At 41.9% G+C, this 15,598-nt stretch overlaps 1 protein-coding gene across 2 annotated transcripts in view; it reads left to right on the top strand.

Annotated features, from left to right (window-relative positions):
• The window catches only part of atp1a3a (ATPase Na+/K+ transporting subunit alpha 3a), a 28,729-nt gene extending 13,565 nt beyond the window's left edge, over positions 1 to 15,164 (top strand). For both annotated transcript variants that reach the window (XM_040121383.1, XM_040121384.1), the window contains 21 exons: positions 102 to 161; positions 472 to 675; positions 2,246 to 2,359; positions 2,765 to 2,899; positions 3,743 to 3,860; positions 4,522 to 4,610; positions 5,024 to 5,203; positions 6,834 to 7,032; positions 7,615 to 7,859; positions 8,043 to 8,235; positions 8,409 to 8,584; positions 8,859 to 8,995; positions 9,186 to 9,336; positions 9,455 to 9,623; positions 10,302 to 10,456; positions 11,700 to 11,823; positions 12,348 to 12,493; positions 12,895 to 13,025; positions 13,972 to 14,073; positions 14,494 to 14,585; positions 15,018 to 15,164. In XM_040121383.1, the coding sequence (XP_039977317.1) occupies positions 102 to 161; positions 472 to 675; positions 2,246 to 2,359; positions 2,765 to 2,899; positions 3,743 to 3,860; positions 4,522 to 4,610; positions 5,024 to 5,203; positions 6,834 to 7,032; positions 7,615 to 7,859; positions 8,043 to 8,235; positions 8,409 to 8,584; positions 8,859 to 8,995; positions 9,186 to 9,336; positions 9,455 to 9,623; positions 10,302 to 10,456; positions 11,700 to 11,823; positions 12,348 to 12,493; positions 12,895 to 13,025; positions 13,972 to 14,073; positions 14,494 to 14,585; positions 15,018 to 15,046 (2,949 nt within the window). In that variant the 3' untranslated portion in view covers positions 15,047 to 15,164. The remainder of the gene's footprint in view (positions 1 to 101; positions 162 to 471; positions 676 to 2,245; positions 2,360 to 2,764; positions 2,900 to 3,742; positions 3,861 to 4,521; positions 4,611 to 5,023; positions 5,204 to 6,833; positions 7,033 to 7,614; positions 7,860 to 8,042; positions 8,236 to 8,408; positions 8,585 to 8,858; positions 8,996 to 9,185; positions 9,337 to 9,454; positions 9,624 to 10,301; positions 10,457 to 11,699; positions 11,824 to 12,347; positions 12,494 to 12,894; positions 13,026 to 13,971; positions 14,074 to 14,493; positions 14,586 to 15,017) is intronic.
• The last annotated feature ends 434 nt before the right edge of the window (positions 15,165 to 15,598 follow it).

Raw genomic sequence — 15,598 nt, 5'->3', positions numbered from 1 at the left:
GTGGGTTGTGGTAAAATTGAAATTCATCTTGAATATAATTTTGAAGTGATTTGATTATTGACAGGTGTTTTAAGTTTACTTTCTTTTTTCATTCTTTGTAGACGGAACACAAAATGTCTGTTGAGGAAGTTTGCCGGAAATACAACACTGATATTGTCCAGGTACGTTTTTCAACTTTTCCCTCATCAGTTCAAGTTCATTGGGTTGTTTCTGTCCTGATTTAACACACTGCTAACAAGTCAATTGTTATTCAGTTTACACTGCCATTACACCTTTTTTTTTTTTTAAATCTATTTTGTAGCATTTTTTTTTTACATATGTATGACCCATTCACAGCAAAATTTTACTTTCTCCCTCTTTTCAACGCTCTTCCTCCGTTTCTACTGCTCTCATGCCTCTGCTCACCCATCTCTCCTTTAATCCATCTTCCCTCTCTCATCTTTTCCTCTCCATTCCCTCCACTCCTCTCAGGGTCTGACCAATGCCAAGGCAGCAGAGTACCTGGCCAGGGACGGCCTCAACGCCCTGACTCCACCCCCTACAACCCCAGAGTGGGTCAAGTTCTGTCGCCAGCTGTTCGGTGGCTTCTCCATCCTGCTGTGGATCGGTGCCATCCTCTGCTTTCTGGCCTATGCCATCCAGGCAGCTACAGAGGACGAGCCTGCTGGGGATAATGTAAGTGCAAGGTTGTAGTGGATGGATGGATGATAATAGAATAAATTCTCAGTCTATCACCATATGTACAGACAAGGCTTGATTATTTGAAATGAAACAGAGCTGTTAAAGTTACCAAATATAACAAAATTTTATGTTTTTTTACTTTTAGATGTAATTTGTAACAATCAGAGCTCATAACATGCTGATAGGTTAGCTAGCCAGCAGGTAAAATAAATCTTTTGCGTGGAACACAGCTAGCAAGCTAAGATGACAGGCTGATAAAGCTATATCTCCAAACTTTAAAAAAAATAGTCAGTTTTAAGTGTTAGAAACACACATTTACAAGTCTTGTAAAACTATGGTCCGACTAAATGCAGAGTCAACTAATAATGTGTAAGTACTGGATATAAAGTTCTAGTATAGAGCTTTGAATAACCATTTTTGTAAAATTCATATATAGGGGTTTGAGATCCATGACCAGATAATATATTAGAAGAATATATTTTGTGCCTAAAATATAGAGTCATGAAACAGTGCAAATCAAAACTTAAAATATAAACATCACTACCTCTGAGAAGCTAGATATCAAAAACCTCAGGAGGAGGTTATGGAAGGGTGAGTTGCTGCTAGTGTGTGTGCTCCCTGTCTGTCAGCACATCACTTTAGAAAGCAATTTGCTGAGTCAATACTCCTTAGGGATGAGGCTGTGTCAGTGATAAAGGTTGTGTCAGCTGTTTGTCCAAATCATGCCAGCTGACCCATCTTTAGAGTGACAGACACCGTACTGTTAATATCCATGTTGGGCCCGCCACAGGGAGCGTGTGACTCCTACCGTTGGTAATGGCAGGGTAAGAGAAGGGCGTTCATGGGTCAGCACTGTTTCATGCTGGGTCAGAGCGCAAAGTGGAGCCAGGGACTGAGGCTAAACGGCTTTGACACACAGCATGAAAGGACAAAATACTTGGCTCGGACCACAGGGTAGGACTCGGGGTGAAATAACAACAGGGATGAGTACTGTATCACACACCCAAAATATAAATTCACACTCTGATAACCGGCTACAGTAATGTCAGTTGGTGTAGGACATAAATGGGAGTGCTGTACGGGAAGATTATTTAGAAGATAGGATTTAGACCTTCTAATGGTGATCCATTAAAACATGACAAGTTAGACATACTAGCATAGTCATAAAACCACTGACAGAGTAGACAGCAAACAGATGGACAGCCTCCAGGTCACTGAGTCCACATCAAACTACATGCTGTTGTGGTTTTCAGCTACAGGATGTGAGACTGAAATGAAGGGCTTAAAGATGATTTGTGTTATTTGTAGAGTTTAAACTTTACAGAAGCATCAACTTCCTGAAATAGCTTCTTTACCTCTCAATCTCCTCTAAAGTTCAGTGTTTCATGACAAAATCTCTGACTGATGATTTGTTGTCTGTGTCTCTACAGTGGTCTATTTTTCACTTTCCTTTCTCTCATGTGATACATTTTTAGATAAAGGTGAAGTCACTTAATTAATTCTGCATTAAATATGAAAGTCTCATCTTTCTTTCTTCCGCCTCTCTCCTTCTTTGCCTCTGTAGTTGTATTTGGGCATCGTGCTGTCAGCTGTTGTCATCATCACCGGCTGCTTCTCCTACTTCCAAGAAGCTAAGAGCTCCAAGATCATGGAGTCCTTTAAGAACATGGTCCCTCAGGTACAGGACACCTAACAGTCCAACATCAGGATACTGAGGAGGTTTTTTCTGATAATTTCTGCCAAAAGTGTCTTAAAAAGTCTTAAATTTAACTTGGTAAACCCTGCAGACACACATTTGTGATAATCTTTAGTGATAATGCTGGGAGAACGTCTACGTGAAAAAAATCTAAGCAGAAGAAGAAAACAAGATCTTATGTCAGAGAAAAGGAAAACATTGTTTTTAGATTCTCATAGCTATTACTTAAATTGAAATAAATCACTTTATTGTAATATGTTGAGTCTTAGACTATTACAACAAAACAAGAAGATAACTATATAAATGTAATGCCCCGAAAAGTAATTTCTCTCCCTCTCTTTCTCTTTCTTTCTCTTCTTCCTTTCTTCTCTCTTTATCTGTTCCCAGCAAGCCCTGGTTATCCGTGAGGGAGAGAAGATGCAGATCAATGCCGAGCAGGTGGTGGCAGGAGACCTGGTGGAGGTGAAAGGAGGAGACAGGATCCCCGCTGACCTCCGCATCATCTCCTCACACGGCTGCAAGGTGAGCTACAGGCACAGATTCACTCCTGTAGTTATACAGACCCAAGGAGATAACAACACCTGCTTTAAAGCTGAGTAAAGTATCTCCTGAGTATCAGGTTTCCAGTCTCAACACATAGTAATCAGAGTTATAGTGATATATTTTTATATTGTTTGCAAATAAGCACATTAGGTTTTAGCACATTCACTTTTAGTGGCCAACAGTAAAAATGTGGTTGCACCATAGAAGTCAGTAAAGGTGTAAGTAATAGAGGATAATACGAGTGTGACATCAGTTTCTGTCCACTCTTTTTGGAATCCACCCAATGTGTTGGTTGATTAATTATTAATCAAAACAAGCGCAGCATCTTCACAACATCATGATGATGCATTATTCAAAATTTAAACTACAACAGCTTTGTAAACTGTTAACCTGAATCCTTTTCAAGCCGTGATTTCCCCGAATGGTGCCGGTACGAGCTATGGATAAACACATAACTTGTTTATCTTCATGCTAAATTCACACAGATTTTCAGTGTTTCTGCAGGTTCTCATCCGAACCTCAATGCAGTCTCAGAATGTTTGCCGGGAAGTTACATTTTTATGGAATGTAATGTCTGTATTAAAGCACAAAACAATCTCTGCAGAGCACCCCCAAAAAAATCATTTGTCATTCATTAGCACAGCAAGCATGAATGAAAATCAAAAAACAGAAAATACACACAAGCTACAACCTGTATCTGACTTTGTACGTAGTCTCACCATGAATTCACTCAACCAGTCACTCACTGCTTTAACTTCCTCTTTGTCTCTCTCTGGCCCTTTCACCCACACTAATCAAATGGTTTTCTCCTGCTCTGTCCAGGTGGACAACTCATCCCTGACTGGTGAATCAGAGCCCCAGACCAGGTCACCTGACTGTACTCATGACAACCCCCTGGAAACCCGCAACATTGCCTTCTTCTCCACCAACTGTGTCGAGGGTAAGGTAACCGTCACCATTGTCTCTATCCAAAACCTAAATCTTCATTATTACCATCGTATTCATCATATCTACTGTGCATATCATCCACTCTTAGGGTTAGCCACTCTTCCTCTTCCTCTAGAAACATTTCATATGTGCGTGTCTGTGTGCGTTCACTCATACGGCTGCCACTGATGTTTGTATTGTTCTGGCTCAGCGCTCAGATAGTACGGCAAACAAAGACGCTACTCGTTAGCTTTTTGCTGTCGGCCACGGTCAAAGAGTTTGGTCTGACGAAGTGGACGGTGACATCACCGGTCATCAAAAGAGCCCAGTACCCCAAAATGTGACCTCAATAAGTCTTGTACCTGTTCCTTTCCGGTCCAGCCAGTGCAGTTCACCATATCACAGATAATGGAATGCCATATAAATTACACTATGCTGCTCACCGTGGTAGATTGGAAGATAACAATAAATGGTGCTCCCTTGTGGACCACTTGTAACATTACATTAAGGCCCTCAAGTTCTGTGCTCTCCTACCAACCATCATTGCTCAGTCACGCCTGTGCATCCATTCATCTGTACCCTTCCACTGTTTTCTTCTTTCCACCTCTTTTCTGAAATTGATAAGGAAGTATATCATTTTTATTAACCCTGCCCCCTCTCTTCTCTTTCTCCAGGAACAGCTCGTGGTATCGTTGTCTGTACCGGCGATCGTACAGTGATGGGCCGCATCGCCACCCTCACCTCAGGCCTGGAGACTGGCAAGGTAACATATCCATTAATATACATTGTCTGACAATGGTATTTTGTGTCATTTACAAGCCAAGTAATGGAGTTTGCTTACTTAAATGAGGCTTTCTTGTTTGTTTGTTTGTTTGTTTTTGACACCTTTTATATAGTCATTCAGTTTTTCAGTTGCACATTCATATATTAATTCTCAATGTTAAGAAAACAGCTTATCTAAGAGGTTTTCTAACTTGAATAAGAGTTCTGGGTCGACTGACCTATAAGAGTTGCCAAACCCTGAAGTAATGTCATGTGCCTGAGCTTCAGTGCCTGGGTTTTTTAGGAAGTTTTAGTTTCTTAGTTTCATTAGGTGTTAAAACAAGTTATTTAGACAGAATAACTGCTTGCATTCATCTTCTTCAGTCAATCTAAACGTCATCTTCTACTCCTCAGACACCCATTGCCAAGGAGATCGAGCACTTCATCCACATCATCACAGGCGTGGCCGTCTTCCTCGGCGTGACCTTCTTCGTCCTGTCACTCATCCTGGGTTACAGCTGGCTGGAGGCCGTCATCTTCCTCATCGGTATCATTGTGGCTAATGTGCCCGAGGGTCTGCTGGCCACAGTCACTGTGAGTTGGCAGAGAAATAGGAAACTAGTGCATGGTGTGAGTGTGTGCTTGTGTGTGGGGGATGATTAGTTGGGGGCAAGGTAGGTGATAATGAATTGAATAATAATTGTATCATTTATTTTGTGATTTTAATCTGTGAGAGGGACAGGAATGTTAGTATTTCTAGTGTGTGTCTGTCTTTACAAGGTTGTTGTTCATTTGTGTGATTCTTTCAAGCTGTTGTTTTCTCTTGTGTTTTTTTGGTCTGTGTGTGTGTGTGTGTGTGTGTGTGTGTGTGTGTGTGTGTGTGTGTGTGTGTGTGTGTGTGTGAGAGATTTTTTTATGGTCTCTGTCCCTGCAGTTTCCGCTGTTTTGTGCAGACATGGGTCAAAAAGTCTTTTCATATACTTAACATATTAGAAAATATTCAAATTCTTTTTGACACAATGATGTCTTACTAAAACAGCTTTTAAATTTTGTGCCATAAAACACTCCCACCACAGGTAGCAACAACTCACATCCATTGAAATTAAAACTACACATTAGTTATAGTTAAAATAAGCTACTCTCTTTTTGTAGATCTTGTGATTAAGAAAATGATCTCGCACTACTAAATATACTACAGTTATTCATAATGTTAAATGTCACCAGTCATATCCCCCAAGAGGTTTGCAACTTCGCCCATGTCTGACTGTGTGCTTTCTGTACGTATGTGTCTTATTTTATGTCGTGTACAGTGTTTTGGCTGATGTTGTCTCAGCGTTTGTTTTTTTCCCTGCTTCCTCTTTCTCTGTGCTTTTGTGTTTTCTATCATTTGTGATGTTGCTGTATGTCTGTGTGCATTTGTGTGTGTATCTTTGTATTTTTGTGCTTTAACATTCTCTCTGTGTCAGTATCAGTTTCTGTGGTGAAGGTGGTGTATTGTCTCTGTTTGTGTGTCTTTTCTTTCCATCTCTCTTCTCTCTCTCCCAAGGCAGCCCCATATGTGTTTGTGTATCCGTTTCTCTCTCTCCATCTTCCTCGTTGTATGTCTCTCTCTCTTTTCCAGGCCAGTCGCGGTGCTGTCTGCAATGACAACGGCTAGCTAATGTAATGACATTAGGCTAATGACTAGTCAGCTCCATGACCTGAATTTGGCCTCCTTTGCTTGGCCTTGGCTAGTTCTGTTTGGCCCATGGTTCTTGCCATACTTGGCATGATGACATAATACACCGCTGCTCTGCTTCACCGCTTCACTCGTTCATGCCTCATGTTCTCTCTGCATTGCTTGTTGGGCTGTGTTTTTATTTTGGGAAGGAGGCTTTTAGTGCATTTTGCTATAGAGGGACATTTTGATGAGCAGGATTAACATCTCCAGGGAACTGGGTGGTTTAGTTGTTAGGTGTGGTTAATTGTTTTTTTAATTTTACGGCACTGATGTGTCTGCTCACTGGCAGAAGTTTGTTATTTGCCTGGAGATGTTCATCTGTGCTGTTAGTTTACCACATAGATGCTTAATATTTTTTCTCTTTGTCCTTTGGTTTTTTTGTTTCCATTCTCTCCTTTTGTCTTATTGTATTGTCAACAACTTCTTTCCTCTTGTCTGTCCTTCTTCCCTCTGCCATTCCTGTTTCCTTCTTCGCTTTTGTCTCTCGTGTCTCTCCTCTCTCAGGTGTGTCTGACACTGACTGCTAAACGAATGGCGCGCAAGAACTGCCTGGTAAAGAACTTAGAGGCTGTGGAAACTCTAGGCTCCACCTCCACCATCTGCTCTGACAAGACGGGCACCCTGACCCAGAACAGGATGACGGTAGCCCACATGTGGTTCGACAACCAGATTCACGAGGCCGACACCACCGAGGACCAGTCTGGTGAGATTTTCCTCTCTGTCCTGCTTTCATGCAGCGTGCATTAGAACAGTGTCTTCCCGCAAAATATTAAGAATATTATGACCTTGGTTGACTAGGGCAGCATAAATTATTTGCCTGGATCCAACATGAATATCTGCCAAGTACCAAATGCTTGTAAAATATAAGTTTGGTGGAGATCTCGAACGCTGATCAATATGTTGTTGTTTTTTTCATCAAATCATTGGTCTTAACCTGTTGTTAAGCCTTGCCTTTTCTAAATATTGCACAGTCTCTCTGACCACCAGTTAAATCATGCAAAAAAAAATGTGTATCAAACAGACCATCAAAAGATTTGGGCGTCCTGCTTGGTTAGTGAATGGAACTGCATTCTTTTGCCATACCTGTTTAGTTGCGTTGATTTAAAACGACAGACTAGAAAAGAAGAAATGTTTTCCAGCTGGGATATAAGTTGACTCCTTGGCTGCATCTTGACAGTTTCTGGAACAGAAAATACAATTTTGGGACACCAGCTGCCCTACTTGGGTGAATGCAGTAGGCTAAGACACTTTTTTCAATTTTCCTTTTTTCGCGATCATTCTCTAGGCTCTTCCTTCGACAAGAGCTCCACAACATGGGTCTCTTTGGCCCGCATCGCTGCCCTGTGCAACCGTGCCGTTTTCAAGGCCGGCCAGGAATCTTTGCCCATCCTAAAGCGTGAGGTGGCTGGAGATGCTTCAGAGTCAGCCCTGCTGAAATGTATTGAGCTGTCATGCGGCTCCGTCAAGACCATGAGGGACAAGAACAAGAAGGTGGCCGAGATCCCCTTCAACTCCACTAACAAGTATCAGGTCTGTCCCCTGTGTTTACTTGTGCAATTGTAAAAAGAGTGCATACAATCACAAACAGACCATACCAGCTCAAAATGACATGAACGGAAATCAGAAAAATTATAGTAAACAGGCTTTAACATGCAAAACACTGCATACGTCTTAAATGGTTATTATACCGATGATATAATCTGTTCCCCTCAGCTCTCAATTCACGAAGCTGAGGAAGAAAACGACAACCACTACCTGCTGGTGATGAAAGGGGCCCCAGAAAGGATCCTTGACCGCTGCTCCACCATCATGGTGCAGGGCAAGGAGCAGCCCATGGACGATGAGATGAAGGAGGCTTTCCAGAACGCCTATCTGGAACTGGGAGGGCTGGGAGAGAGAGTACTGGGTAAGGATGATAGCGGATAGGAGAACAGCAAGGATTTAAAAAAAGGTCATAGTTTGGAATTTTTTTGGAAGTGTTTACAAATACAACTTTGATATATCCTGTATCTTATTGTATAGTATCGTCCTGTATTTGCAATCCATTCGTACTTCTTTCCTCTTTCCTAATTCCTCCAGGCTTCTGCCACCTGTTCATGCCAGAGGACAAGTACCCCAAAGGCTTCGCCTTTGACACAGATGATGTCAACTTCCAGACAGACAACCTTTGCTTCGTTGGCCTGATGTCCATGATTGACCCTCCCCGTGCTGCCGTGCCTGACGCTGTAGGCAAATGCCGCTCCGCTGGCATCAAGGTGGGCACCTTTCAAATCTGACATTTAAAAGACTTGAAAAGCAGAACATTGCACCCACCTCAATGTGAAGGCCGTGGATGACGCTCATGCACGTTTCTAGAAGAATTTCAGAGTATTTCCGTGATTTTTCTTCTTTCTTTCCTTCTACCCATTTGTGTTCTTATTCTTCTCCTATTATTGTCTTTCTCTCTTCTTAACTGTTCCTGTTTTTGTCTGATTAACCTGCCCTTTCATTTTCTTCCCTCTTCATCTTGTTCCTTCTCTTATTTTTCAGGTCATCATGGTGACTGGCGACCACCCAATCACAGCCAAGGCCATTGCTAAGGGTGTTGGCATCATCTCCGAGGGCAACGAGACAGTGGAAGATATTGCTGCACGCCTCAACATCCCCGTCAGCCAGGTCAACCCCAGGTAAAACAGAAAACAAAAATTAGAACATGTATTCATGTCGGCTCCCCTGAAATGCTACAGTGCTGGAGGATATTTTAATTCAGCCATAAAAGTTAGGACTGAAGAACAACAAGCATGTAAAAAGTGTTTATATGACAGTAGTTACTTTCAATTGTTAGACAAAACTGATTGATCTGCTTTGTCTGTGTAGGGATGCCAAGGCCTGTGTGATCCACGGCACAGATCTGAAAGATCTCTCTCAGGAGCAGATGGACGATATCTTGAGGAACCACACAGAGATCGTCTTTGCCAGGACCTCCCCACAGCAGAAACTCATCATTGTAGAAGGCTGCCAGAGACAGGTACTTTACTGTGCAGACACTCATAAACAGGTCGACAAAGGTAAATGTACATATGCATATGCAAACACATTTGTGGCCTAAATGGGAATCAAAACCCTTAAGCCTCCTTCTCTGTCAGGGTGCCATTGTGGCTGTGACAGGTGATGGTGTGAATGACTCTCCAGCCCTGAAGAAGGCTGACATTGGTGTTGCCATGGGAATCTCTGGTTCAGATGTCTCCAAACAAGCTGCCGACATGATCCTGCTGGACGACAACTTTGCCTCCATCGTCACAGGAGTAGAAGAAGGTGAAGGATAAACAGAATGAGGGAAGGTGGGAGAGAGGAGGGGGAACAAAGGCTGTGAAGAGGAAAAGATTGAGGGAATGATGGGGTGGAAGGAGGATGTGAAGAAAGCGTCAGTTGAGTTACAATGTGTTTTATCATCATGCCTAAAAAGAACATGCCAAAGGTTTTCAGACGAAAATCAGTTTGACGGCACGTACTGTATGCGTGCAATGAACAGTTCACACCATGCGGTCAGACGGTACATACTGTAAGCAGGTTATGGTTCAGAGGAGGAGTATATTTTTAAATACAGTCAACAACAGAAATTCAATATCTTTTGAATTACCTTACCCTTGTTTCTTGGTTTCTTTTAGTGTTGTTTTTAACAAAAACAATAGGTAGTACAGTGAAAAATAAGAAGTAAAAATGAAATAGAGGAAATAAAGAAAAGACACGGATTTGAAGAGTTAACCACACAGTATTATACAGTATTCTATTGCAAAGCACTGTCCTGCCTGCTTATCTCATTTATGAAGGCTGTTTTAAGAACATTTTTTTTCTGTATTTAAAAAGCTATCTGTGTTGACGTAGGTCCGGGTTCTCCCTCACACTGAGTAGTGTACTAAACATCCCTGCTTATTGTGGTTTCAGCTGTTCAGGAAGTCTGTATTTTTTTACACACTGCCTCTGTCCCTACAGGCCGTCTCATCTTCGACAACCTGAAGAAGTCCATCGCCTACACCCTGACCAGCAACATCCCAGAGATCACCCCCTTCCTGTTCTTCATCTTGGTCAACATCCCACTGCCTCTGGGCACAATCACCATCCTCTGCATCGACCTGGGAACTGACATGGTAAGGCGAGCAAACAAACACGTACCCAGGCAGCAACGCAGCGAGACACCAGACACACTCACATGTGGTAGCATACAGCTCTCATGGGTTTACGTCCAATCACACATTAAGAAGCAAAAGCCAACATGTCTGAAATCACCATCAGGGTCACTGGTACACGCACACACACACACACACACACACACACACACACACACACACACACACACACACAAAGCTTTTTTCATTCTTTGTATGCGCTTGATCTTTGACCACTCATGCATGCACATTAAACCAGTAAACATCAGCTATATACAAACATGTGAACTGAATGCATCTATGTCAGACAGGTACCCAGGTGGTAAAACATATACGGTAATGCTTGGTAATTATCACCAGGGCAACACATACGGGTTTTCAGGACAGTGGAGCAAGAACGGTCGTTACTGCCACATATACAGTAAGCACCATAGCACACCAACCCGTGTTGTGTTAGATGAAATAAAGAAATAGCATCACTGATATTTAACACAAGAGTTAATGGGACAGAATATGGTTACAAACAAGGAAGGAGTAACTTATTGACCATAAATTCAAAAAAATTGTTTTATGATGAGCCAGGTGTGGTGATGGAAAAGTCGACTTTTTTGAATTAAACACAGCACTGAGGTTGAGTTCAAGGTTATACCTAAAGAGTACATATGCAAAAAGGACACTGGGTGGCAGTGTGGGACCACCACTGAGAAGAGGTGCAGTCAAGTCGTCCCCCTTTGTCAGAGTAAATGGATTCAGTAAATAGACTATGAAATGTGCAAAGGGCACAGTTTGACTTATTTAAAAGCAACAAAGGAAACATGCAAAACATTAGAGAGGGACAGAGAATACAGTGACTCCATGAGAAATAAAGGACAAAGAAAAGAAAGTCTTTGTCGTGGAGATGAGATCTGGGAAGAAAAAATTATTTTCCCTTTTAGTTCAGTAGTTAAGTTGAATGTGAACTGTCTGACAGAGTTCAGTGGGAAATAGAAATTCAAATGTTCCCTGATATGGGAAATCTGTCTGAGAGCTCTTTGACAAGAAGGGATTTTTACATCCCATAGCCAGCAGTTTGTCATGCTTGGAAAGTCTAGCATGATAAAACAAACAAAAGCAAATATTTCCATTAATAAATGGTTACATTGTATCCAAAGCCAGCTGCAGACGCAGTGTAAACATGAAATCACAAATGAATATCCGCAGTATAGCAACAATGTCCCTGTCCCAGGTACCAGCCATCTCTCTTGCCTATGAAGCAGCAGAGAGCGACATTATGAAGCGCCAGCCCAGGAACCCACTGAGGGACAAACTGGTCAATGAGAGACTCATCAGCATCGCCTATGGACAGATTGGTAGGTGTCATGTTTGCTATTCAACATACAATAAGTCTTTCAGTGGCGTAAAAGCTGCTGTGTGTAGCATTTTCTCTGCAATAAATTATTACTCCTTTAATTTTTAGATGATGGAACTGTGAACATGTTAGACCCCAAATCTTTCCCAGTTTCTAACACACTCCCCCAGACACTGGCAGTTATTGCTTGTCGGACTGCATCATCACGCTGACATTGTTCGACAGCAGTCAATAGTACCACCTGGAGTCTGTGTGGCAAAATTGTATGGTCTTTTCTTCTGATAAGTACATTTCAATGCAGTAAACTTAATAAACATTTAATACAGTAAATGTTGGCCAGTACCCACTGGCCCAGTCAATTTGAAGATCCCTACTCCCTTATTCTCTCTCTTTCCACAAAGTCTTGTAGTTTTCCTACAGTGTATCATCACATCATAATTTTTCTTTGCCTCTTTGGGGTCTAAAGGATTTTACTTTGTCAGATTAACCTGATCAGTTAACGATCAAACTGTGTGTGTTCCGCAGGTATGATCCAGGCTCTTGGTGGTTTCTTTGCCTATTTTGTCATCATGGCTGAAAATGGTTTTCTGCCATCTGTGCTTGTCGGCATCCGGCTCAACTGGGACGATCGCTCCACCAACGACCTGGAGGACAGCTACGGACAGCAATGGGTATGAGGGATCTGAGAAAACACTGGTGTTCTTCTGTTTCAGTTATTTTCACTTGCATTGAGCAGCTATGTGGCCTGATGCAGTACGTACACAATAGGAGGACATCACTTTCTCTATTGCTGCATTTTCCTATTGTGTGTAGTGATACTGTTTCAGGACAGTCACAAAGACACGTAAAATATTTACAACACAATGAGTTTAATAGCAGTAGTCTCTGAATGATGAAAAACATCAATGTAAATTAATGATAACAAATGTAAATTCACAGTAACTCCAGACAAAGTCGACTAAACTTTTGATCCCGGCGTTCCTCAAACATACAAATTGATGTCCCTCGCAGACGAGACAGATCATCTGAAATATATATTCTCTTTTTCTTTCTTTTCTCTTTCTCCATAAAGACCTATGAGCAGCGTAAGATTGTGGAGTTCACTTGCCACACAGCCTTCTTTGTCAGTATTGTGGTGGTGCAGTGGGCAGATGTCATCATCTGCAAGACCAGACGTAACTCTGTGTTCCAGCAGGGCATGAAGTAAGTACACGTTGATCTAAAATGATTTTCTGAATCCGACTGATGCTGAACCAAATTAACAGCAATGCAGCATTTGAAGGCTGGAGGGAGCCTCAAATTCTGGAAAGCTTGTTGCTATCGATGCCCAAAGCTAATGTCTGCTATCGATCCGGCATAGGAAACGTCAGTAAACACATTGTCTTATTCTATAACATTATAAACAGCCAGTAGTATTCTCCCTGTGCCTTGTCTTTAAACTTTAATGAGGCATGTTAACTTCACCTTTTGCTAAAAGAGCAAGCAGTCTGGTACCACTCACAGCCAGGGTCAGTTTGTACTTAGTAACATTGCGTCAATACAGTAAACATTGCTACAATATGCAGATATTTTACGTAGGTTTTTTATCTAAAGTACAGTGTCAACTACAAAAACAGCTGTATGCTTGAATTTCTTTAGGTGAAATCTCAGTGCAGAAGTAAGAATGGGGATGTTGGTGGCCACAATGCATTGCTGTGGCTGGTGCAGTTTCCTACAGGCGCCACTAGATGTCACTTGAAAGTCTGGTTTAGTGACACACCCTTAATGTATGGCCCCGATTTTTGGTGTATGTCTGTTTGCTCCTCTCCTTCCCTCCATCTTGTCTGTTTTTTCCTGGTCTGTTCTCTCCCTTTGCTGCTCTGCTCTACAGGCAGCATCTACAGTCCAGACACACAAACCCAGATGCTGGCCTTGCTACAGCTGTCCTCATATTTTGCCTGAATGGAGTCAACTTTGAAGCCATTTTCCAATTCAGAAGTAGATGTAAATAGTAACTGATGCAGCCCTCTATTTATATAGGAGTACTACAAAACCTGAAATCCTAGATAACCCTCCAGGTCTTTTCAGTCACAGTGGATATTGATCCCTTTGCCGTGGATTCCTCCCATCACTATCTAACTTTCTTCTTTCTGCATTTATTTTCTTGCAGGAATAAGATTTTGATCTTTGGCCTGTTTGAGGAAACAGCTCTGGCTGCCTTCCTGTCCTACTGCCCTGGCATGGACGTGGCACTACGGATGTACCCACTCAAGTAAGTAACGTCACACATTCGTCAAAAGAGTGAGCAAAGAGCAAATCAGCACCTCAACACGATACCATGATATTCAGTCATATTCATATTTCATATTTATTTTCAGGCGTAATGAACATGTTTTCTCCTAAAACCACAACGAAGTTACTAGATTACAGTCCCCTTTATACTTTACCGGGGTTGAAGTCATGTCACGTTTACTAGTGTAACCCATTGTCACATAAGATGTGTCAGGGGGCTAAGCCTATGCAAAACAGCAAAGATCACAGTCTTTATTAATTAGTCCGAAACAAAATACAGATTTTTTTTTTTTGTCTTTAATCAGTACTGTAGGAACTGCTTTGTGTTTCAATACCTCTATCGAGTTTTGATCCCAGCACTGCTCTCACTCTGTCCATCATCCCTTCCGTTCTCTCTCAGGCCCAGTTGGTGGTTCTGTGCGTTCCCGTACAGTTTCCTCATCTTTGTTTACGATGAGATCCGAAAACTCATCCTTCGCCGAAACCCGGGAGGTATGATCACTCACAAATGTATACGTGCATGTACTGCACTGAGCAACTTATGAGTGAAGCTTTTTTCATTTTTTTTAGGTTCATGTTTAAATACTCACAAAATCAAGTTTTAGTCCCCTCATTTAGCCGGCATAAAACTTCAGTATAGAAACATGTGTAGTATATCATTGTGAGTAATATTACACTCATTGACAGAATGGATTTTTAAAGGATGAACAGAAGAAGAAATGATCAAAGATATTGACTGTACCACTGCACAATTGTGTAGAATACTTAGGCTATTTTGTGCAGGATAATATCATCTGGGACTTGATAGATATAAATAATTGTTTTTGCACCAGTGTTAATCAAACAAAATCCGTTGATAGGTAACTGTTCTTTCTTTCTCTTTTTTCTTGTTTCCCTCTTTTTCTCTCCTCTTTGTCTCTGCAGGCTGGGTGGAAAAAGAGACATACTATTAAATTATCAAAGCATCATTTACTTTTCACCCCATCCCCCCTGAACTCATCTCTCCTTCTCTATCTCCCTCTCTGTCTCTTTTCTCCTTCCCTCCATCCATCCATCCCTCCTTTCCTCTCAACATACTCAAACTGTAAAAGAAAACTGTTTACTCCTCCTCCAACCCTCTCCTCCTCTCCATCCTGTCCATCCTCATCTCCTAAAAAAAGAAAAAAACAAACGCCAAGACGACGAGAGGACCAACGACAGAGGAGGAGAGGATGGGGGAGTGGGTGGGTTTGTAAATCTTCCCTGTCCTCTCTGTCCCTCTGTCCCCTTTTTTCTATCCAAAGTCTATAACAGCATTAGTCTGCCAGTAACACTGTTTGTGCCGATGCTTATTACTACACTGTTAGCTGCAGCAACTCTTCATATGTGTACTCAAACTACACCGCTATGTGGAACTGAATAAAGATTATAACTAAAAGAATAACGACAACAACCTGACTGTTCCACTGCGACGATCACTTGCGATCTTGCCAGGCAGGACGACAACGCGGCAGCTCCCGTCTAGA

The sequence above is a fragment of the Xiphias gladius genome, chromosome 24 (assembly GCF_016859285.1).
Source record: "Xiphias gladius isolate SHS-SW01 ecotype Sanya breed wild chromosome 24, ASM1685928v1, whole genome shotgun sequence".
Classification (NCBI taxonomy): Eukaryota; Metazoa; Chordata; class Actinopteri; order Istiophoriformes; family Xiphiidae; genus Xiphias; species Xiphias gladius.
Note: the sequence above shows the minus strand (reverse complement) of the source record. Positions and strands in the feature narration are given on the sequence as shown.